Raw genomic sequence first — 23,186 nt, forward strand, 5'->3', positions numbered from 1 at the left:
TCCTCGTATTGCAGAGACTGGAATTCCTTATAATAGACCTGGATGGAGCAGTGATTTCACTAATATGAATCCTACTCAAGAATGGAGGGCACAGACATTGCTGTGCATGAATCATATCACAAACCGAGCAAGCCAAATGTTGGACACAGCGTGCATCTCACAGGAGAGATATGGAGCAGAGCTGAGGCTCAGACAGACTGTGAGTGACCCAGATGTAGCAGACTTCACGGAAACTGACTCATCTGATTAAATGTTTGTCGTGTGGCATCACCATCTGATCCTCTCTAACTGAAAATGTCAAATGTAAAAACTGAGAGAGGAGCATGTCACATCACTCGAAGCAAGGTAGTAAATCCAGAGTTGAGGCCCACATGACACAGATTACAGATTTACGGCTGCTGAAGATCAGAAGTTGTATAATCTTGTTAAAAGTGTGTGTTCTGATTGCAATGTGTTTTTTTCTTCTTAGGATTTAAGAGATTAAATCTTTCTGAAGCGTGTAATCAATCGTAAAAATGAATGTGTGATTTGTAGAGTCCATGTGGCGATGATGTACATACTGTATGCTGAACACGACCTCTGGAGCCTCTCTGTGGTCTGTTTTGGTTACTGCATGGAAACAGGGACAAATGCCCAAAACACGCACTAAGAGTTTGCTGAGTTTTTCCTTTCACATCCAAAATTCCTGACAAAACACATCACATTTAGAACAAACTGATACTGTCACGCAGACACTTTGACGTGTCACGGTAGAAAAAGCACAGATGCTACTAATAACAATAACACGGCTCTGTTCTGTTTAAGTGTGCCTGTAAGTCATGACAGTGTGACAGCGAGCCAGCATTCACGACGCCAGGACCCTGTAACTGAAATGGAATTCGGCCATCATTAACTTTACTATTTACACCTGCGCTTCTCCTGCTGTCACGTCTTCTGTGACAAAGAAAAAAAAAGGGGGGGGGGGGCGGTGTCATGCGGCTGCTTACTATGTTTGTATGTATGATGAACTAAATTTTATTGATTTCCTTTGGTAATTACGTGTAGTCTAATACATGCTTGCAAAAAACTCATCATTTCTATGAATGATATAAAATGAATAAGAAAAGAATGAACAGCTTGATGGCGACACGCGCTTCCATTTCCTTTATGATAACTGTCTACTATCTAACAAAGTATGTGTCTGGTTTGAGGTTATGCAGAACCTCTCTTGTGTTTAAGTTTGGTCATATTTCAACTACATATCCACGAGACACTCAGTAACATTACTCCACTGAGCCATCCAGTGGCGAAACAGAGAACTACAACTAGAGCGTGCGCTTCAGCCAGGGGCTGCTCCTGCTGTAAAGTGACTGTTCAGCAGTGCAAGATGTATTCACCTCTTTTATTTAAGTACCAGTGTAAAGAATGTAAAATACTCAATAACAAGTCAAAGAATTTTCAGCAAAATGTAAATATAATCTGATACATTATTGTATATAACATTATCATGTAGTTAATACTGAAGCATCAATGTATAAACACTTTACTTTTGTAGCTGTTAGAAATGGAGCTAGTTCGAACAACTCATGGAAATCTGCAACGTGCCAGGGAGCCTATTTGCAGTACTAATTTCTACAAAGTGATACGACTAAATGAAAATATGTCACGAATCCAGTCATACACCACTGACAGTAACCGAGCAGATGATTAAACCGTGTTTCAGTGTATAATGTGTCATGTCATGTTTTAAAGTCTTTGACTCTTCTGTAGATCACTACGAGCTCCAAGTCTCCATTAAGTGTGCAACACAAATAAATGATTGATGAAGCGTTGTTGCTCGTTTCACTGATTAATTCATTAATGCTAAGTATCGCTGTGCAAAATTATTGGTTGAAGTAGTTTTAGAAGGGATGAAGAGGATCTAGTGGGGTTGCCTGGTTACAAATCTCTCGCAGTTAATTGTGTGTGAAGGATATGCAGACGAATGATGTTACCAGCCTAATTTGCTTGTTTAAGATAACGGGGATGAAGCATTGCTGCTATTTATCTAAGACGTGCCACTGTTTAAAGACAGGACTCATCACAGATATTTGCTAATACTCTTACTTTTGATTCTGATGTTGAATATGAATTGAACTATAAAGCTAATTCCCATTCATATTCGCCTGTATTCAAACTCATTTCCTGTCAATGTCCTGCCAAAATAAGACCCACATCCTTTGGTGGATATGAAGACTTAGTCTAATTTCAGCTAATGATAGACCAACAAGAAAACCAGCTGAGTGACTGAGTGGAGCTCACATCAGCTTCTCATTAGTGGTCAGTACCCGCCCTTCACTCTGTGCCATGATTTTCACCACTGTTTACTACTCTGATAGGTGGAGAGTCCTCACATTAGAGACTTCACTGGAGTTGTTTCCATCTGCTCTGATATCTGGCATTGCATATTCACCATTTATTACTTGGTGTCAGAATAAATCAGTTAATCAGTTCCCTTTTTTTCTGCTAACAAATTGACCAAATGCGCTGCAATAGATAAATAACCAAATAAGTGATCAACATCCTTCATATGAAGACGCCTTTTATTTATATCTTTGGAAAGCGATGGCCGTGAGACAAAAACTAGACATCACTGTGTACATCACTGTCTTGCTGTAATAGTGCTTTCACATTACTCTGATGCAAAAAACAGATGCTGCTTCAAAGAGCTGCCTGTGAGGCTGCTGGTTTACCCTTTACAGCACGGCTGTGATGTAGATCTGACTGGAACAGGGAAAAAAAAAAAGAAAAGCAAAAAGATTAGAGTTTCGGATTCTGGATCACAACACAAATATTCCCTTTTCTTTTTAAGGCCTTGCTGTTTATTCATTTTTTCCTACAACAGCAAATTACAGAAGCAGTATTGAAAATAAAAGTCTTATTTTCTTGTTCTTGTAAAAAAAAAACCCAAAACAAATCTGCACAAAATTTGTATGACAGTACAAAACGAAGCGTTAATATGCCATGTAAATGGTGTGTGTGTGTGTCTGTGTGTGTGTGTGTGTGTGTGGGGGGGGGGGGGGGGGGGGGGGGGGGGGGCATTACTGTTGGAAAATCTATTTTGCCTTTTTCAATAATGAAAACATCTCAATATTTTTACATTTCAGAATTATATCACATAATCTGAAACTATATATATATATATAAAAGATGAAAGAAATGAACACGTGTTTTTTTGTGTTTTTCAGATTCTTCTGTTTTTTGTTTTTTTTTTTTGCAAATGAACGCTATAAACACATAAACCTCTTAAATATATTTATCAGTGCAACATTGTTTGTTTCGAGTCCACGCTACAGTATCCTTTTTCTCTAATATAGCAGATGTCGCTGGAGCTACAGTCCTCTATGAAAGCGCAGACCCTACGGTGCAGAGGTTGAGAGGAGTGGGAGGTCAAATCTGAAATGGACAAGCTGAGAATGTGTTCACCACGGCACGACATACAAAGCACACGGATGTAAAAGACGTCACCCTTCTCAGGATCAAGTTTTTGATTGTTTGATTGTGGTGCGGAAAAACCACCGACTTCCAGTCCCTTGGGGCCCCCGTGTCCTGATACTCTTGATCTAACACAGAGTTCACACAGGGTCCCTTCCCCTTGTAGTGTCAAGTGGTGGGATTGTCCCATCCGTCCATCTGCAAACAAGGACCCCAACAGCGATTTGAAGAGTTTACATAGAGGTGACATTTGCACTTCTTTTGAGCTTAAAAAGAGATAGAAAAACAGGTTGTCACACATCGCTCTTCTCCACAAGCGTCCTTGCATTCCCCCTCTTGATTTCCTCTGGGGGGGGGGGGGGGGGGGTGTTCTGACAGGGCAAAGCAAGTAGTCAAATCTTTCGTGGGTGAAGACCATTGGTGAGCTGTGGTCTTATAATATGTTGTGTGTTGGTGAGAACCCCCAGCGAACAAGAAGGGGGCAACCATCCTTTGGTAAAGCCACCGAGGGGAGGCCAGGTGACCTGATTCAGGTGACGCCACTCGAACCCCCGCTGTACCAGTGTCCCGTCCTAATGACATCAGCTCTGACATCACAACGTTATGGCTGCTACACGTGAAACACGTAAAACTCTTTGCGGCCCGACAGGCCTGAAGCTACAATACAGCATGTGAACAATACAAACTGAGTTTATCAAGAGATAAATCCGTCTGGTTATATTAATGATAGCACCATTCCTCAGTTAGTGTGTCTACCCCTCTTTTAATAGGCTCCTATCATTGAGGGAATCAGTAACAAAGTGCATTCAAGCTGCATTGTCCAGATAGCACTTCTTCAGTGAACAATCCACAGTGACGTTTGGAGGTGACAAGCTAATCTAGAGTTTAGAGCAAAAAGCAAAGCAATGATGATTGTTGGTTTTTTGGTATGCTGGCAGACATTTTCTATGTTTTACCACCTCCTCTGCCGTTGACATGAGTGTGTTTGAAGCCATGTGAAAACAATCTGGTGACAGGTCAAACTCACAGCAGAGATATGATGGAGAAATGAAAGAGCAGTTGAGAAAGACAGCGAAGAGTTCATCGTGTCGGCTGTTTTTTTTTTTTTCTTGTTACCTTTTGACTCATTCGTCCTTCGGTGGTTTTTCATGAAGTGGTTGTTTCAGTGACAGATGGCTTGAATGCACATTGAAAATCGCTGTAATATCAGCATCACGCAAATAATCTGAAACTAAAAACAATAACACTGCACCTTCCACAAAACAGTCAGGAGATTGTATTTACACACACACAAACCCATGAAAAAAGGGATACTGCAGCTTTTTTCCTTTTTACTTTCTTTAAAAAGGGCAATAAAATATATTAAAACTTATTTACACTGTGTGAGTTTTGGACAGAAAGCAACAAAAAAACAAAACAAAACAAAACAAAACAAAACAAAGCGCTGTGATAGATTGTTTTCCTCTTTTGCAGGTATTTCTAAGATAATGTGCCCCTGTTTCCTGTCATCATAACTTAAGTCATGTACAGTAAAAAACACCCAGATCAACAGAGGAGGCCAACCAAAATGTACTAAAGGCACTGTCAGAACCATACATTGCCATGAATGGGACCCTCACTTTAGAGTGATAGAGATCAAAGGGGAAAGGGTACATGTTTCAGGGTCACGTGTTACGGGCACACCCTGTATGCCACACCATGGGGCAAATCTACAGTTTTGCCGGATATGGTTCATTTACGATTTTGATACGTCTCTTTCAAAACGTGAAAATAAACAACAGCCTTCATGAACTGATAATTAAAAAAACATTTCTTTCCCAGAAAACGATAAATACTTTAAACATTATTAATAAATTGGTCTCAACACCAGCATCCGATTGTAAAAATGAATGAAAATCAAAATAGAAAATTAAAATATCATCTAAATCATCTGTACATATTTTTTTTTTCTGTATTGTATTTGTACACAGTGTCCCCTACTGGTAGGTTCTTTTTACTGCAGCTCCTGAGAAAAGCGTAGATCAGTCCAAACCTCCCATTGGTTCCTGAACCTGTCCCTCATCCAGCGAGTTGAGGGTGCTGGCAGTCCTTTTAGCCTGCCTACTCGCAGATATACGAGAGGATATGCCTACAGCCAGTCTTGTGCATGCTCTGCGAGCTCTGCACCTCATAAAGTCACACAAATGCACTCAGTCCCATCTCACGCCTCTGAGTATGAACTCTGTACATTGAGTTTGTCCTTCTTTAGCTTGACACCGTCCACTAGTTCAAAGTTGTAGTTCTCCAGGGCTGATAAGTTCCTGTCCGACATGCCTCCGTGTGAGCAGGCGCAATACAAGACCACACCACAGATGGCACCCAGGAAGACCCCCAGGGCGGACATGGCGATGATGGTGATGAGGATGGGGTCGAGCGTCTTCAGCATGTTGCCTGCTCCGCTGATCTGGTTGGTCTCCACAAAGTCAGGGTATTCAGTGATCTCTTCAACTGGAGGGGGAGGCAGAAGCAGAAGAGGAGCATGAGATGCTGGTTATATCACAAACTCTTTCAAATCTTTCCGAATAAGGGATACCGTTAAATAAATAATCCATGTGAACTGACTTACGGATTTCATTGAGAGGATCTTCTGGCAGCATTGGCTCAGTGGGAACGTCAGGATCTGTTCAAACAGATATTCGAATTACATCCAGTGGTGAAAGAAAACAAGCTGCAATCAAATCTGTGTTGGCATATTTCAGATCAGGAACTGAACGCCAGTGAAAGCCTCACCTTTACATTCCGTCATGCTGAGTCCATTGAGGACCTTAATGTCATCCACTGCAATGTCTCCCCAGCTCTTTCTGTCCACCAGACCTTCAATCACCACCTTGAAAAAAGACCAGTGGCTTATTGGCAACCTTTTCTTGAATCCCACAATGGAAAAAGCACAGATATAGTGGTAAACGCCCAAACAATTCACAGGCTGAATGACAATAAATTTTGACTTACCTGATAAGGTTTGTTGGTGCGCGGCACAAGGACTCGACCTTCCCTCCAGCGGTTACCTTGGTGACCACTGACCGTCCACAGCAGGATGTCAGCCGGTCCGTCAACTGTCTGCTTGCGCTGTTTGATATGCAGTGTGCCAATGTGTGACCCGAACATGTGGTACCAAAAGGACACGCACAGGTCTGAGTCCGGGGAACTGACCACGGGGCTGACCAGCCGAGCCACCTCGGTCTCTTGTGGACCTGTTGCTAAGGTGTAGATGAAATTCCCTGATCCACCTGTCGGATGAAATAACTTGTATCACTGACAGATAAAAACTGTGAGGCTGAAAGGAAAACTGCATCAGGAGGTCACACATTTTTTGTACGGCCCAATCAGAGGTACCCTACAGTGGCCTCACCTGTGTGGTCCATGTTGGGTCCAGTGTTGAGGGTGGGGGTGCCGCTGGACTGGATCTGCCACCTAGAGCCAGTGTCCTCTGATGTCCAACTGCAGAAGGACGGGTCATTGGCCCAGCCGAAGTCGCAGGCAAACCACAGAAAAGCTGCAAAATGTGATGAAGAAAGGTCAAGATGATGCATCAGAGGAAATCACATTTCATCATCCTCCTTGTTACAAAAGGAGAAATTGCCAAGAGCTTTGAGCTTTGCTGAACAATGACCTGGGGGCCTGTCATGGAATGACTGCGGGCTACACTTTGGAGATTTACCCACTCATCCTGACCAGCTACAAGCACTAGAGGGCAGCAAAGAACTGCGGGACATAAGCTGGGAGTCCCACAGCTGGAGGAGATAAAAACAGCTAACCAGGAGGGAAACAGACCGGGACAGAAGGAGAGCTATGGCTCCAACATGAGAAAAAGAGTGAACCGACAGCAAAGACCTCATGTAGACCTCATTTCTTGGCTGCAGTTAATGATCTCTTTTAATGAACCTAACAGGGTATATAAAGAAAGGTACAGAGGAAGACCAAGAACAGACACAGCACAAAGACAGGGACAAGGGAAAAAGAGGATGGGGTCTGGACATGGTGTCCAGTTGAGAAAGCAACATTCATAGCAACCCACAGAGAGTTCAGGATTTTAATGAGAGCAGAGACTTGAGGTTTGAAGACAGCTATGGTAACAGTGCCGGGGCCCCATTCCAACAATACATTCCCCCATGGACACATGCCGCGCTGAAGAAGCCTCAGTAGAGGCAAGAAAATATGTGGGAGCTCAGGCTTCAGTGTTTTTCAAATTGGATAAAGAAATACTTCCAAGGAAGTGAGATGTTTGGGACGTTAGCCATGGCCTTAAACTCCAGCATGAGATGCCTTTAGAGATACAACAAGGTGGCTCTCCAAATGACAGAATATATGAGCTAATATTCACTTTAATAATGGGAACGATTTTGACTAGCTTCTGCAGGCAACAACTCTATTTACCCATTAAACACAAAGGATGGAATTCCCATGTGGAACCACATTTCAGACGCCAAGCCACTTTTTTTGTCGAGACATCCCATTCCCAATTAAAATGGCTTTGGCTTTTTTTTTCCATTCTTGGGAGCCTTTGACTGAGGCTCCCAACAAACTCTGGATAAGAAGCACAGCCACATGACTCACTTGGCCATTTGATGAAAAGAAAAAAAAAGACTTTTTCGAGCCAAATGCCAACGGAAACTACGTCCGTTGAGATTAGACTGCATGGCACGCACACACACACACCGAAGCAGACACACACACACACACACAAATACACAGAACTGATTAGCATGCATGGTTTGAGACTCTAGAAATGAAAAGTCAGACAGATAAGTGTTTACACACAGGCATTTCGTTATGTTCATACACACACAAATATGCATACACAAGCATACACCTGCACCTCAGCTCTCATCTGTTACCATAGCTGGTGCCCCAGCAGACTGCAGACAGACCACAGAGTCAGCTGATAGAGTGAAGGGAGCTAGGTGGAGCCTATGGCCCATTAGCCAAGGTCAGACTGGGGCGCAGTCTCTCAGCTGGCGGCTGCCTCATCAACCCGCTATAGGAGACAGCACTATGTGTGCGTCTGCTCACATGACCCCGAAGCACACCTCATTTCCTGTGGTCATTTGCATTTTGCATTTTGTGTGCGTGTGTGTGCATATGTGCCTGTTTAGTGTGTGTGCAGTGTGTGTCACTGTCGGCCCAGTGATTAGTGATTATGCTGAGATGGCAGCAACAGAGCACCAGTGCTAATCATCAGCTAGCCCTGCATCACACAACCTCCCTCACCCTGTCAGCAGGAGCCTCTCAGGGCCATATCATCAGCTTTAATAACAGACACACATCAGAGGAGAGGAGGCCGCCTTGAGCTGGCAATCATTAGCTAAGGTACGCTTCTTGATAAATCTACGGTAATTAATAAAAAAGAAACAACATTTTTTAAGTTTGAAGACATTACATTCAGCACTTGGAAATGGAACATATATTCATTTCATGCTCACCTGGGATGGTATCCACTTCAGTAGTAGTGGTCTCTGGCATTGTGGTACCACCTGTCACAACACAACACACTGGTTAGGCTACCCTGGCAAGAGTTTCTTTTCAAATAACTCATGCACTAAATCTATCCATGCTGGCTAAATTTAGCAAATCAACACATGCCTTGTATTCCCCTTCCTTCTCAGTGCCCTGTTTCAGTATATCCACCATGAAACACTTATGTAATACTTTCAAAACACGTGACTGAGACGGTGCCATGCTCATCATTGGAGACTGCTGGTTAATGGGGAGTGCAGGCAGCAGTGAGAGAGTTACTGGGTTAGTGGGAAATGAGGCCAAGAGGAGTGAGTGGAAAAGAAGGCGCAGGAGGACAAAGCAGGTGAGAGATGAAAGGATAAAGAGAGGCTGCTGGAAGGTTCGGAAGCAGGTGTGTGTGGATGTGCACATTTGGCGATCTTGGGTGCGAGTGCAACAATCCTCTCTTGTGAGTTTGCAGAGGTGGAGGTAAGAGGGGGGCTGACTGAGGGGTGGGAGCTACAGGTGCAGCTAATTAGATCTTACATGCCAGCACGGACGTGGGTGCATGCATGCGTGTGTGCAAGTGAGCACAGTAGATGGCAGATTAACTACGGCATCAAGTCGAAGCGTGACAGAGAGCGGTGGAGCTGGGAAAGTGGAGCGGACTGAGTGTGAGCCATAGCAGAAGGAAGACCAAGAGGGGGAGAGGGGGTTTGCTTGCAGTCTCATGAGGGCGATGTTAGCACCTGTCACGTCGTAGTCATCACCTGTGCCGCTGTGGCAGCTCGCCTGGTCGTCGTCACACTCGTCCGACGGAGTAGTGCTTGGGACTAGTGTGGTCGGCGGGAGTGTAGGAGCTGTAAAGGTTAGGAAGAAGAGAGACAGGAGACAACATAGATTAGAATTCAAGCTGAACATGGAAATGCAGTGATGGACAGGGGTGGAGCTTTACTGGCCTTGTGAAGAACCATCATTTTTTATGTTTTCTCTTACTGTTTAGAGAAGGTAAGGTCATGTGGATCATTAGCTATTAAAATTAGCATAACAATACATCCCTGATGTTTGCTCCACTCATCGTCTGATCATGCTCTCCCCTCATGTGACACATGTGAGGTGAGAGACTTAGAGGGTCAGTGCTGCAGGGTTTTAAATTACATTACATTCACTTGGCAGTGACTTACACTAATTGCATTTAAACATGATAGGGACAAAAGCTAGCTGTCATCATAATCTGGAAGTGAATAACCCTCAAATAAACAAACCCTCAGTGTGTTCAGAGTGTTAGAGTAAACGTACTTTGAGTTTTTTTTTAGGAAAGAAGATGTAAGGAGTGCTAGCATGGGGTGTTGAAGAAGTTTTTCAGCATGCTTTACAGTTAAAATAGAAAAACAATGAAATATGTATACATAAGCTCAGCATGTTCTGCCCACACTTACACACTGGGCTTCAATCTAGGCCTGAGCTATTAGCATCCCTCCTTTTATCATGCTGTGGAGGTGTGGGTGTATAAATAGAATTGAAGTTAGAGCATGGTGCTTTGGGCTTGGGCAGCAGAAACTCAAAGATGCATAAACAGGGCTTGGGATTGGCTATAGGCAGGGCCCCTGGCTGCCACAGTGCCCTATCATTATGGCCCGCTGCACTTGGATGTGGGCACAGCCCTAGATCTGCTCCACGCTTCGCTGCCGCACAGCCGTCCTGCGGTGTGTGTGCATTTGTGTGTGTTTACACTGATTGAGTAATGATCGGGCTTCCCCAATGCAGAGGGAGGAAAAAGGAAGAGGACAGATGTGGAGAGGCAGACATAGACAGATAGGGGCAACCGGCCTGAAAAATGTATGTGTACAGTGTGTGAGATTGCGAATGTATGTGCATGTGTGTGAGCCAAGGCTCTTGTTCTCTCCCTCTGCCAGATGAAATATGAGGCAGATCAGCCCCTGTCAGATTCAGGGTGGGGAAGGTCAGCGACGGGGTCAGCGCTGCGTTAAGGGAGCCTCTCACAGAAATGAGGATTTAGCCCTCCCGCTATGGCTCACCATGCACACACACACACGCGCGCTTGTACACACTTGTACAAGCACCTGTGTATGTGTGTGATTGTGTACACATGCCTGTAACCACATGTTTGGCAGGGTGATTGCGGTTGCTCTGTGTGTATATGTCTGTGTGTGTGTTTGGCATTAACACCGAAAACAAGCATTATCGTCTGACTAAAGCTCCCGATGGGAGTCCATGAGGCTTACAACAGAATGGGCCTCCCTGAAATCCAATATGTAAATCCACTTAGGGCTAGTGCTACACACTCTTATATCGCTGAGCTGTTTCTGTGCTACATCAGCTTTGTGAGAGAGAGATATAGAGTTTGAAAAAAAAAAATAGGGGCAATTTCAAAGATAGCAAAGTGTGTGCAGCCCTTTGAAAGAAGAAAGAAGAAGCGATGCAGGGGTTGGGAAGAGTGCGATGGGGGCCAGGCTGCAATAATCCTACTGGGCCAGGTGGGTTTTCATTTGATCCCCTCTCCAAATGGCTATCTATGGAGGCAGCTTTGATGTAACAGGGAGACAAGACAACTGTCCCTTGTAGGGATAAAGAGCAGGAGCTGGACAGCTGTGGGCTCAACACAGGGAGCCCTCACGCACATCTTTAAATAACCCCAACGATGGCAAAGACGTGAGGCAAGCTACTTACAGCCATGCTATTAGTTGGGATGATAGATGGCTCACCTGTGTCATGTAAATGCACTGCACTGAGTCAAGGTGTGCCCAGTATGGTTGTCAGTGTGGCTAGAAAATTGATATTCTGACTTAAAATGTTAGACTTAATGGCCGAGTTTAGTGACATCAACAACAGGAAGAGAACATTTCATTGCCCTAGTTAAAAGCATCACCACAGCTGGAAATGTCATCAGCGTGGGAAAAGAGGTTTCACCCTGGGTAGTAACTTTGTCATGACTGGTAGAAACACCATTACTGGTAGAAAGCACCACAGGCAGAAATGTCACCACCATAGGTAGAAATGTCATTGATGATAGAGCACAGACTACGCAACAGATTTTAATAGTTGTAACTGGAATTGCGACTTACCTTCAATTTCGCAGCCAAGGAGCTCCAGTCGAAGGCCCATGCCAGCAGGAGTGGCCCTCTCTGGGTAAATTCTGATGAAACGGGTCAGGAGGGGCTCCACCGTCCTCAGCTCAGGAGTGTCGTAGTTGCTATTCCCTTCAAATATCTTGCAGGGAAAAGGAGAGACAGTGGAAGGATGAGGGACAGAGGAAAGAGTGAGTGAAAAAAGACAGAGCCAGTATTGCTGGTAATGTCACTGTGAGGAGTTTGACCGATGCAGCTCTCCAAACGCAGATACCCTGAGGCAGACTTATTCCTGCCTTTTAACAAAGAGAAATGGGGTGGAGGGATGGCATGTGTTGGGTAGGTGGAAAGATATCAGGAAAGAACAGAAGATGACCAAGATCGCTCTCATCTTCCTGACTTCTAAAGCACAGCTTAGGCAAGTGATGCAGGGGGCCAGTGGAAAAGACAGCATGACACACTACTCTGTCAAAGGCAACTTTGGGCTCCTTCAACACTGCCTCAGATCCTCGGCAAACAAAAAAAAAATAAAAGAACGAAAAATGAGGGTGCAAGAGATGCAAGCAAAGGAGGAGATAGAGGATTGATGGAAGTGGACTAATGGGTATGATCACGTGAAGGAACCTGGTACAGCTTAGATGCTGGGAACCTCTCAGGCGAGGGGAGAGAGGCGGCTAACTAGGACAAGGGGGATATGGATCCTCCTTACTCCCTTCATAAATCAACCATCAGCCCATCTGGATCAGATTTATGCCCTGTCAGGGACGCTTGTAATTGGGGACGAGCTGTTGCAGGTTGTGTATGTGCTTGTATATATACATTCTTTGTGTGTAAGCGTGTGCGTGCACTGAGCGGAGTGTCGGCGTGCGTCTTCTTGTGACACTGGCAGATAAATCGTGGGTCACTTCACTATGTTGCGTATTCTTTCCTGTCTCGTCTTTCCTCCCCTGTTTTCCCCTGACTCCCTTCACTCCTCCTTCCTCTCCGGAGAGGTTTCACTATCCACTGAAAGGGTTGAACGCCGCGTGTGGTGCAGAATACAAAGCAGGTGGAGAGAAGTGGGAAAGGACTCTGAGAGACTTGAGATGCTTATCCTAATGTGATTCAAAACACTGCTGAAATTGACTCGCAATGACTGCTTAATGGCTCACAACTGCCAGGCACAATGCTCTGGTGAAAACTGACTAAAACATTTTTTGAAGTACGTATCCAAATCATTTTAAAATCAAATCTTTTGGTTTGTGTCAGGAGTCAAACCATCAATTCCAAAACATTTCCTTGAAAGAACTACCTAAGTATGATGAAAGCCTAAATATAAAGAAAGCATTCAGGGTTCTTTGGCTAAGGTTATGCTTCTGTTAGCAGAACAGAACAGTGTTTCTGGATATCCTTCAGCATTGTTCAACGGCACTGCAGCACATGATTAACAAAAGACATGCAAAGAAAACCTCTCACCTTTGGCTTGTTCCCGCTGGTGTCCAACACCATCCTCCAGTCGGAGCCGTTGTTGCTGTAGCCGAGGCGGAACTTCTTCATGAACACTTTGTTCTCACGATGCTTCCCACCCTGGATGATCAACCCCTTCACCAGCTTCTCCTCACCAAGATCTACCTGTAGCCATTCACTGGTAAAGGGCTGGGGCTGGGGCAGCAGGGTCCACCCTGTCCTACTGGTGAGCAGGCGAGCGTTCTCTGGTACCCAGTTGCGGTCCGTGTGGGAGGATGCAGTGATCTGGTTGTCAGTGATCAAACCTGATACCATGCCCAGCATGCCCGAGCACGGGTACTCTGAAAGACAAAAGGCACAGCAAAAGGTGCTTAGCTTTTTGATACCAGCTGATGAAAACCTGCAGCGATGATGGGTACAAAACGACTTGATCTGTATCCAAAGGCTTGATGTTCAACATCGTTTACCATGCCACAAGTCTAGTTTGGTGAGTTTCAGGTTCATATAGGGGCAACAGGGGGAGTGAAAGTCAAAGTGAGGAGGACAATTCCCCAAACTCTTTGTGATGTTACTCTGATCTCTCCCTCTATTCTCTTTCTCTCTCTGTCTGCAGATCTCATGCATACTAATTCCTCTGCCTGAAGCGGTTGTCTCCAGGCAGCCAATTAAAACCCTCCTCTCGGTTGGTGCTTCCACGTCCTGCATTCTGGGAGCGCTTTTTCTTTTCATCTCCCTTATCCACCCCCTCCTCCCTCTATAGACTCCCATATACTCGCACACAAAAACACATTCTCTTTGTGTTTTATCTGCTGCTGCACTCATCTACCTTCTGCTTCACAGCTGTCAACATCTGTGGGACTGTGTCTTTTAACACCTTGTTGTTTCCTGTCCACATTTTCAAACTTTCTTCTCCTTTCATTCTACTTCTCTGATCTTACCCTGTCCTAACTCTGTACATTTCACCATCTTTGGATGTGTTTCCCATTCGTTTCCAAGAGGAGACAGCTGTTTTCTTTTTCTTTTCTTCTTGATGCCATCCCTCCATATCAAGAGCTGAACAGGAAAGCAACTTGTTGCTACAGCTTGGAAGCTTTTTAAACCTGATCTTTTTTAACTTTTCAGAACGAACCCCACAACCTGATGAACGTTTCTAATTCACAAAGTACAAATTTTTGGGCACCAGTGGCAGTTTTTGTGTTTAGTCAACCCCCCTTTTGCAGGTGGTCCACGTAAGAGAGAAAACAAACAGATATATTGGTTTTACATTGAATTAGGACATTGCATTTTCAAGGATTTATTATACTGTGAGACTGAAGGTAGGGATACAGTATATTTCTGAAGATTTCAGTTGTATACCCTGCTGTGAATTGAATCTGATGTATTTTTCTTGGCATGTTTTTTGGCAGTCTTCCTGAAAATGATCACAATTGCTGAAAAGGAGTCCAATCTATAGATACATATATTATTTGTTCATATTAAGGGAACATTCATGCTGCTAGCAGTCTGTGAAATTTCTTCACAGCTCTTGTGCGCAATGGGTGTAACAGTGAGTGCTAAAAGGTTAATGGTACAATTTTTTGCTTTAGCTCAAAGAGCATATCATCAATAAATATTATACACTTCTGAAACACCTCAAGGAGTAAAATATGCCGATGCCGGTGCCATGTATTTCTGCGGACACACTTCTGCAGTTTGTCAAATCAAGTATAAAACACTGGAACTCACAGAAGTTTCCTCAGTGTTGCAGAAGTGTGACAGCAGCTTGAATTTGGTATTAATCTTCCTGTCTGTCTCTTCCTAACCTTCCTCCAAAACTTAATCTCAAGACACTGAGTCAGGAGTCTGTGGTAAACAATAACATGTTTACTATCTGGCTCCCACGGGGAGCTAAATCCGGACATCTTCTGTGTTTGTACGAGACAAAGTGCGCACTGTACTGCTGCTGGACTCAAGAGTGTAGCTGCATGTGGGAAAAGTGAGCAAAGACTTGGAGAACAAGACCGCATTCAGACTCGTCTTTCTCTCCCTCGTTATCTAAAGCAGCTCCTATGCAGTTCACGGAATGAGACGCATCTCTGGTCCTGCATTCTAGAAAATCAGAGCTCAAGGAACAAACGCTGGCAGCGTGGAAGCCTCTTGACTGTTTTCAGGGTTTTTCTTCCTGCTTTCTTTCATTTTTCGCCAAGATCTGTTTGAGAGCGATCATAGGAGCTCGCCTCTGGTAGAGCAAAGCCAAGGGACTGCACACTGACCGCCTTTGAAGTGGGAGGATATGAAAGGTACATGTGTGTGATTGAGAGTGTATGTGTGTGTGTCTGATCTGACTTTAGACACTTGGGTGAACTCCCCGGCTCATCTGGAGCTCTTAATCGAATTCAGCTGCAATCACAGAAGCTTCAGAGATGGCACGCACGCAATGACACACCCAGAGGGACAAACATGTGTGTACGTATGTGCGTGTTTGTGGACTGTAAGCGTGTCGATGGTGATACATGGCCATATGGGCCACATTCAGGCTTTGGGTGGAGCCTCAGTGGTACATTGGAGATATTTATATACCATGGCATATTTACAAACAACAGGGCGGTGGATCTTTTTATTAATGAGTAAGTAAGCATCGGCACGCGACCATGATGATTTAGGGAAAAACACCTTGCAACAGTCTGCTCTAGCTCATTGCTCGACACCCCTAGTTTCTGTCATGTTTTGGTGCACTCTTTAGGGTGCTACTATGGCGGCACATTTCAGGAAGAGTGGAGCTGTCCATAAAAGCCCTCCATATTTCTTTCACAAAAAGTTTTTCAGTAAAGTTCTGGTATCAGGGATTCCGAACTCAAGGTAGAACGGAGTGAGTCACCGAGTTTATGCAGCCCTCAAGGGCCTCGCAATTTCTCTCTTTCTCCGACTGCACTGCTAGCATGCAGTGGAGCTGGCAGTGTCTTCAGAGCACCCAGGAGCGCTGACGTCCTCACGGAGGCCCTGTGGTGACTTCGATCCTGTGATGTGTTTACGCTCTGTGCAGCGGTCTGGTCCCAGGCCCGAAACACACGCCCCAGCTGTAACCCTGATGTACCCACAGTGCCTTGTCTCTGCTATTACATGAATAACCACGCATATGTAATGCATAACTACATAACTCCATGCACGCACAGCAACAACACTTGTACACTTTGCATAAGAGCACATTTGGCTGGCTAAAACTAATCCTGACCCTAACTTTAATCCAAAACTTAATCCTGCACTAACAACACTGAATTTTTTATTTTTTTTCCTGTCCTTGTAAGATATTCTATCCAAGCGCAGAAGAACAAAACACACAAGCAAGCACTAATTAACATTCAATACACATGCTCATAAACCCATAGAGATGCAAACAGATGTGCTAAACCCATATGAAAGTGAGTCACACACATACACACACCACTCATTAAAATAACTTCGACAAAAAGCCAAAGATGAGAGGAGCTTTTCCAAAATCAAAGCTCTGTAAGCAAAAGACAGACTGTGGCAAAAGAGGCGGCTGAGACCAGATCAGCTGGAGGGATGGGACCATATAGATCCCACCCAGTTCCAGCTCTCTCTGCCTGCCAGCTGTTGGCTCCATCTATATTAAATGAGGTACATCTAAACATGGGGTAACATAAATAGGTAATCCTCCTTCATATGCCACTCCTCTTATGCAGCAGCTTGCTTGAGCATTACAGCAGGGCTTAAAAGAAATACAGCATCATCTCACACCTGGCAGAAGTGAGGCGTTCGGCAACTGGGGTCAGGATAGGAAATACCAAATACTGTATATAGTAACAAGAAGGGAGCTAAACCAACACCGGGCCATATGCAGAAATCAGAAGTAGACTCAGTGGCATAATCTGATTGTTTTATTTAAACTGTTCAGCATTTAGTTTGAATATAAAAAGTTGTGTGTGTTCAGTGGTAGCCGTGAGCAAAGAATGGAGCTGAGATGTGTGTGTATGTATGCATGCAGATCAGAGACGATCCCAGGCAGTACCAACCTGATATCTTACATCCATACACCTCGAAGCGCAGAGCGATGCCTGTTTCCCAGGTAACGGGACGGATCCGGACGAAGCGCGTCAGTGTGGCTTTGGGCAGCATTGTCTTGGCAACGTCTGTTGGGTTGGTGTTGCCTTGAAAAACCTGTGATAGAGGCAGAAGAAAAGTAAATTATTGACGGAGCATATTGAGCTGAGACGCACGGTGGAAATTTCTGTGAGACCTTGGCCGCATTGAATCAAGAAACAGAGAGCCAAGGTAGGGGAAGATTCACATTCATTGAGTTTACGATGCTGTGAGGAGCTCAGCGATTGGTCTTAGTGTGCATTGAGTTAGGGTAGTCAGGCGGCGTTGGAAATCTGTGCTGATCTGCTGTGTAACTTTAAAGCATTAGACAAAGGTCACATACTTTAAGACTGATTAGATTTATTTCCCTGTCACCCGGCCCTAGCACTTCCTCTTGTGCCACATGTAGCGACACATGCAGGCCGTGGCCCGTGACTGTGAAACCTGAGTCAGTATGTGGAACACTGACAAGACCAGACTTGCTCAAGGTTGCCTTTTTCTGTCCTCTAGTTCCAGGTTTTACTGCAGTGTCTTGTTTAAAGGTCAGAGATGTCACTATTCTCCCCTGGGGTCAGTTGACAGTTTACTAGCACCATACGAAGCGGCTGGCCACCCAGCAAAACAACTCCCCACAGTCCCTCACAGTTCACTCTGTGTAACTGAATCACACCAGTGACCATATGACCTCCTGACCCCCCTGACAGAGCAGCTATGGGGCAGAGAGGAACCCAGCTGAGAGGAGCACGACGGACAGACAGAAAAATGACAATTTTACCAAAACACCAACAAGGCTGACCCATTAGTCCATACCCCTCTGCAACCCAGTCCCTGAGCAATACCTGTCAACCACGTCACTAAGGGACCCTGCAACCAAGTCATCCACTCTCTTAAATGTCACGCCAGGTCTCTTCTCTACTCGCTAACTGTAAAGTGGCTTTTTCCAGAGCTGCGCTAGGCTGCTAAACTGCAGGCTCAGCATGTAGCAAATGGTGTCCCTCTGCACAAAAAGCACTTTAGAGTCTGGAAAAACACAGGCCAGGCTTACCAAAGCCCCCACTTTACAGAAGGGACTGTGTACTTCAGACAGACCATAAAATAGTCAGGCCCAGGGGCATGTGTACAATATAGCACAAACACGCTTGTTTGGATGCTCTGTTGTTGTCGAGAACTTTTTTGTTCCACTTGCGGCCTCGCTTTGTGGTATTTACATGTCACACACTCAGAGCTGTCAGACACACACACATGTCTGTGTGACTCTCTGGACACCCAGAGCGGAGGGTGTGTTTGCCTCCAGATGGACAAAACCTGGTCTGTTTGACAGGCTGATCAGCAGTCAATGGTTACAGCCTGTCATGCTCCGGTCAAGCATGCCACCCCTCCCTTCCTTTTTCTTCTTTTCCCTCTCTCCTGGACACACCTCTACCAGCTGCTCAAACATGACATGTTTCTTTCGCTCCCCTTTAACTGTTGTTTGTCAAGTCTTTTGTCATCCCTGTTTCTTTTATGGCAAGTTGACGGGTACATGACATAAAACAGGGGCAACATTCCTTACATAATCCTCCCTATATGACTGAAGTGCTGTATTAGCACCGCAGTCTGTGCTCAAAATACCATGCACTTATACAGACGCTGGGTATATTACCATACCAAGGAAAGAGTATAATTGCATGCTAGGAGACAGAGACCCAAGTACATATAACTGGGTATTCCCCCTTTTGTAGAGCTCAAAGGCGACTTGGATCAGACCACAATTCAATTCAGCTGGCTGCTTTACCAAGATGGGATATTCCAAGTGCAGCGCAAGTTCGGGGGTGGCTTTTGTTACCAGTCACTGGTTAGACAGATGCAAAAATAAACTATTTTTATTATCTAGTTTGCTCTGACAAGAGAGTTGTAGGGTTAGGGGTTGTAAAAGCATCTACAAACACATAAATTCACCTTTTTCACTGCAAAGTAAGTTAACCTCATAACATAGATCCTAGAGATGATGTCATTAGACCACCATTTTGTTCATCAAACAAAAGTTGAGGAATAGCGTCTCCTACCTTTTGTTTGGAGCCTTCCTTCAAAGTGATCCAGTCCTCTCCATTAGAGCTGACATCCACTTTGTAGGACTTGACAAAGTAAATCCTCCGGGTCTCCTGGGAAATGGCGCCCTGGGTGCCGATGGCAGAGACGAAGCGCAAGAATCCGAGATCCACCTGTGGAGGGTGGAGAGAGTGGAGACAACTGAGAAAAGGCTGCTGAAAATGATATATCATGAGAAAATGCCACAAGAGCTGGAAGAATGACAAGACTGACAGAATGCTGATTAACTGGAGCTGATAGAGCTGAAACATAGTGCTCTTTGCCTGTTCAAATGCATGAATAATGTTTGCAGAAAAGGCTTTCAGTGCTTGGTTGGTATTAATAATGCACTGACATGGTGGAGAGTTAAAAATATAACCCCACTATTAGAATCACCTCTGGCTATAGTCTCATCAGCTGCTACCTGGAATTTAATAAACAGCAATGAAATGATATTCACATTAATGAAAGAGACACAGGATGACAACTTAATTTCCTGAGATGGGAGACAAGAGCTTATTGGATAAAAGTGAATGTTGAATAGAGCGGGGTCTGCAATCACATTATCAAAACTGGCCAGGAGGAAAGAGAGATACAGATTGAATATCAAATATTGTGCCTTTAAAATATGCAGGGCTTTATAAAGTAATCATGAACTGTGGTACATTACTGGGGGCTATTATATTTTCACAAGGAGACAACCAGGGGCGGTGGGGTCAGAGAGGCACGTGAGTGAGCGTCTGGGTGTTCTGCAGTCTGTAGCATTTATATTTTTTCTTGTGTGTGCTGCATTGAGAGCTGATGCTGGGCAGACAGCACAGCCAACCACCGTGCCTGTTCACAACCATGACCATCGCTGCCAGGGACGGGAAAACACACACAGACACAGTCTTCTGGCTTTTGTTCCTGTGGTAAGAACAGCCTCAAACTGACTTTTGATGATGTTAATGCTGCTGTCTGTTGGCTAACTTCATTGAGACTGTAAGGGCCTGGAGGTGAGATCAGCTGCTGCTAGCTTTGAGACACACATGGAATTTTTCAACCACCAGTGAAGACAAATTGACTCCCTTTGACCTCTGTGGTGGCTACTTAACCCCGCAACGCCATCCCTTCATCCATAACGCAGGAAAAGCGTGTGTGCGGTGTGAAACTGAAAGGCTTTAAAAGGAATGCTAACTCCTCGGTGTATGAAGCGGCATGCTTAATTTTAACAGGCGATAACACCGTCTTTGACAGGCTGAGCTGACGTTAATGAGGAGTAATGGAGTTGCGTGCAGACGCCACTAAAACGCGGGAGGGATGCGGCAAGCCGGGGCGTTGGTGGAGCAGGTTTCCAGATCACGATGAGAGACGAGCCCTTTGATGTTGACGTGAGATGGGTTCGGGTTCTGATGGATGCCGACCAGAGTCTTGAGTGGATTACTGAATCGACGCAGAGGAGATCATCGGTATGTGCGTGTGCAAGGGCGTGCAAGAGAGAGCGACAACAGTGAAATCCTTTATGTGAGCGTGAGCAGACAGAAACAGAAGCGTGCACATATTTTAGAAAATTAAATCCAGGGTGATCTGCCTCCAGAATTCTCCATAGAGCTCCACACACAGAGAGCCAGCCAGCTTTGTCTGCCAACCTTACATAAAACGCTGTGGCACACTTAATGACTCGCAGCAGAGAGCAGGAAAGGAACATCTGCATGCCACAGAATGCTGGTCATTCCTGCCCCTCGTATTCACTTCCAGAAGTAAAAAGACATAAACAGATGGGAGCAATAAATGAGGTTCCACCAAGCTATTCTCTCACCCTCTCTTGGCTACTCAAAGGATTTGGATGGATGGAGCCTAACAAAAAAGACAGTCACATACAGAGACAGAATACTTTTGTTCCTGTCTACAGGCTCAAGGGGCTTATACAGTAAGTCCTAGATTTCTTTTGGGTCCACAAATAGAGACAAAATCAAATCCTTTCAGCTTCAGATGGTTCCCATTTAATAACGCAGGAGCTGAATTCTCCTCTGCAGGGTAAACGGCCATATGTGCCAGCGCTGGATGCAGAAAGCATAGCGGATGGCAGTGAGGCCTTTTCCGGCGTGTATTAGCCCAGGCAGGTCTTTAACGTCTGTCTTCAAATGGCCAGCCTGATTCATTTCCACTCTGGACCAATGGCAAAGCGGCTTACTGAAAAGGCTCACATAAAAAAGGTCTAATAGGAAGACTTGGCCGTGGGATGTTTTCTCTGAACGGATCTCATTAGGTGTAATGGAGAAGAGCCTCTGGGAATGAAATGAGTGGCGGGGCTAATTGGGAACACTCATGGGTGCTCAGACTCAAACAATCTCAGAACCTGAGTATGCTGAAATATGGGTGCTTTGAAGAGGGTTGGCCTGATATATGACTTTAATCAATATTCAGGGCCAGCTGGAAAGGTTTTTCTTTTTTTTTTTTTTTTTTTGCAAATTAATGTTTTTATTTAAAGGGTAGCAATTTCTTGAGGGGGTTCTCTGCCATTGGGTGTGGTGCTCTAACTTTAACATATTCTCATCACTTGTGGTTCAATAGTTTTAGGGCCACGCAAACCTCAGGGATGCTGGGGCAAACAGAATTATTGTAATTTTTTAAAGTTTTGGCACAAAATCTCAAATTTAATGATACTGAATATATGCGACTTGAGTCCAAAACTGGCATCAGGGCAAGCTGTGATGGCGTGTGACAAGGGGAAAAATGATGAAAGAGTTTGGGAGGAATGGAAAAGAGGAAAGAAGAAGAGGAGACTGAAGAGGAGAAGGTCGGGAGGGGAAACAAGCCAGGCTCTGACAGTGATGCCTTGGAAGATGTGAAGGACAGAAGCATGGGGTCTCTGGTGAAGAAGTGCACAGACTAGATCAATTTCACAGACACGAGCTGATAACAGGGCCTGGGTAATGAGCAAAGCATGATTTATTAATGGCTGCTTGTTGGAGGCGGAGGATCGAGGCAGAGACTGCGCTAACACATCGGGGTTACACGGGTCAGGGAGAGAAGACGAGCTGCCAGGACGCTTGGATGTAAAGCACAGTCCGTCCCACACCACAGAGACCACAGTGAAAACAAACAGGCCCAGATAATGATTACTAGTGGGACTCCTTTTATCCCAGAGCCACGGACAGCACTCGCTGACCTATACGAGTAAACCAATAACCAACATTTAGAAATCACAAGCAGTGCACCGTGGATCTTGGGAAAATAAATCACTCTCAGATGATAAACAATTTGTCACTGAGCCCTGAAAGGCTGAATCATGCTTAATGGCTGATTTAATCACTGTGCAGAAAGGTGTGAATTATGACTCCTAATTTAGCCTCTACAGGGATGTGCTGCATTTTGAGACTTTGCTGATCTAACACAATGAAACTTGTGTCTGTTCTACATTCACCGTATTATTTCTACTATGAGAGTGCGTGTTTGGACTGAAGCCCACCTATAGACAAACGACACTATACATTCTGGGCATGCTGGTGCACAGTAACTCATATCTGAGGAGACACACATACTCTGAGCCATAAACATGCCAGGCAGGGTAAGAAATCACCCAGACTTCTCAGAGTC

The 23,186-nt window shown here is 44.8% G+C and overlaps 1 protein-coding gene across 3 annotated transcripts in view; it reads right to left on the bottom strand.

Annotated features, from left to right (window-relative positions):
* Positions 1–3,234: 3,234 nt before the first annotated feature.
* nrp1a (neuropilin 1a) overlaps positions 3,235–23,186 on the bottom strand; it is a 59,916-nt gene continuing 39,964 nt past the window's right edge. For 2 of the 3 annotated variants that reach the window (XM_076761359.1, XM_076761360.1), the window contains 11 exons: positions 19,586–19,741; positions 17,474–17,618; positions 13,470–13,801; positions 12,012–12,156; positions 9,675–9,785; positions 8,913–8,963; positions 6,842–6,985; positions 6,442–6,719; positions 6,223–6,319; positions 6,059–6,112; positions 3,235–5,940 (listed from right to left, as the gene is read on the bottom strand). In XM_076761359.1, the coding sequence (XP_076617474.1) occupies positions 5,654–5,940; positions 6,059–6,112; positions 6,223–6,319; positions 6,442–6,719; positions 6,842–6,985; positions 8,913–8,963; positions 9,675–9,785; positions 12,012–12,156; positions 13,470–13,801; positions 17,474–17,618; positions 19,586–19,741 (1,800 nt within the window). In that variant the 3' untranslated portion in view covers positions 3,235–5,653. The remainder of the gene's footprint in view (positions 5,941–6,058; positions 6,113–6,222; positions 6,320–6,441; positions 6,720–6,841; positions 6,986–8,912; positions 8,964–9,674; positions 9,786–12,011; positions 12,157–13,469; positions 13,802–17,473; positions 17,619–19,585; positions 19,742–23,186) is intronic. The other variant, XM_076761361.1, reaches the window with a different exon arrangement.

Source organism: Chaetodon auriga, chromosome 21 (genome assembly GCF_051107435.1).
Source record: "Chaetodon auriga isolate fChaAug3 chromosome 21, fChaAug3.hap1, whole genome shotgun sequence".
Taxonomy (NCBI): Eukaryota; Metazoa; Chordata; class Actinopteri; order Chaetodontiformes; family Chaetodontidae; genus Chaetodon; species Chaetodon auriga.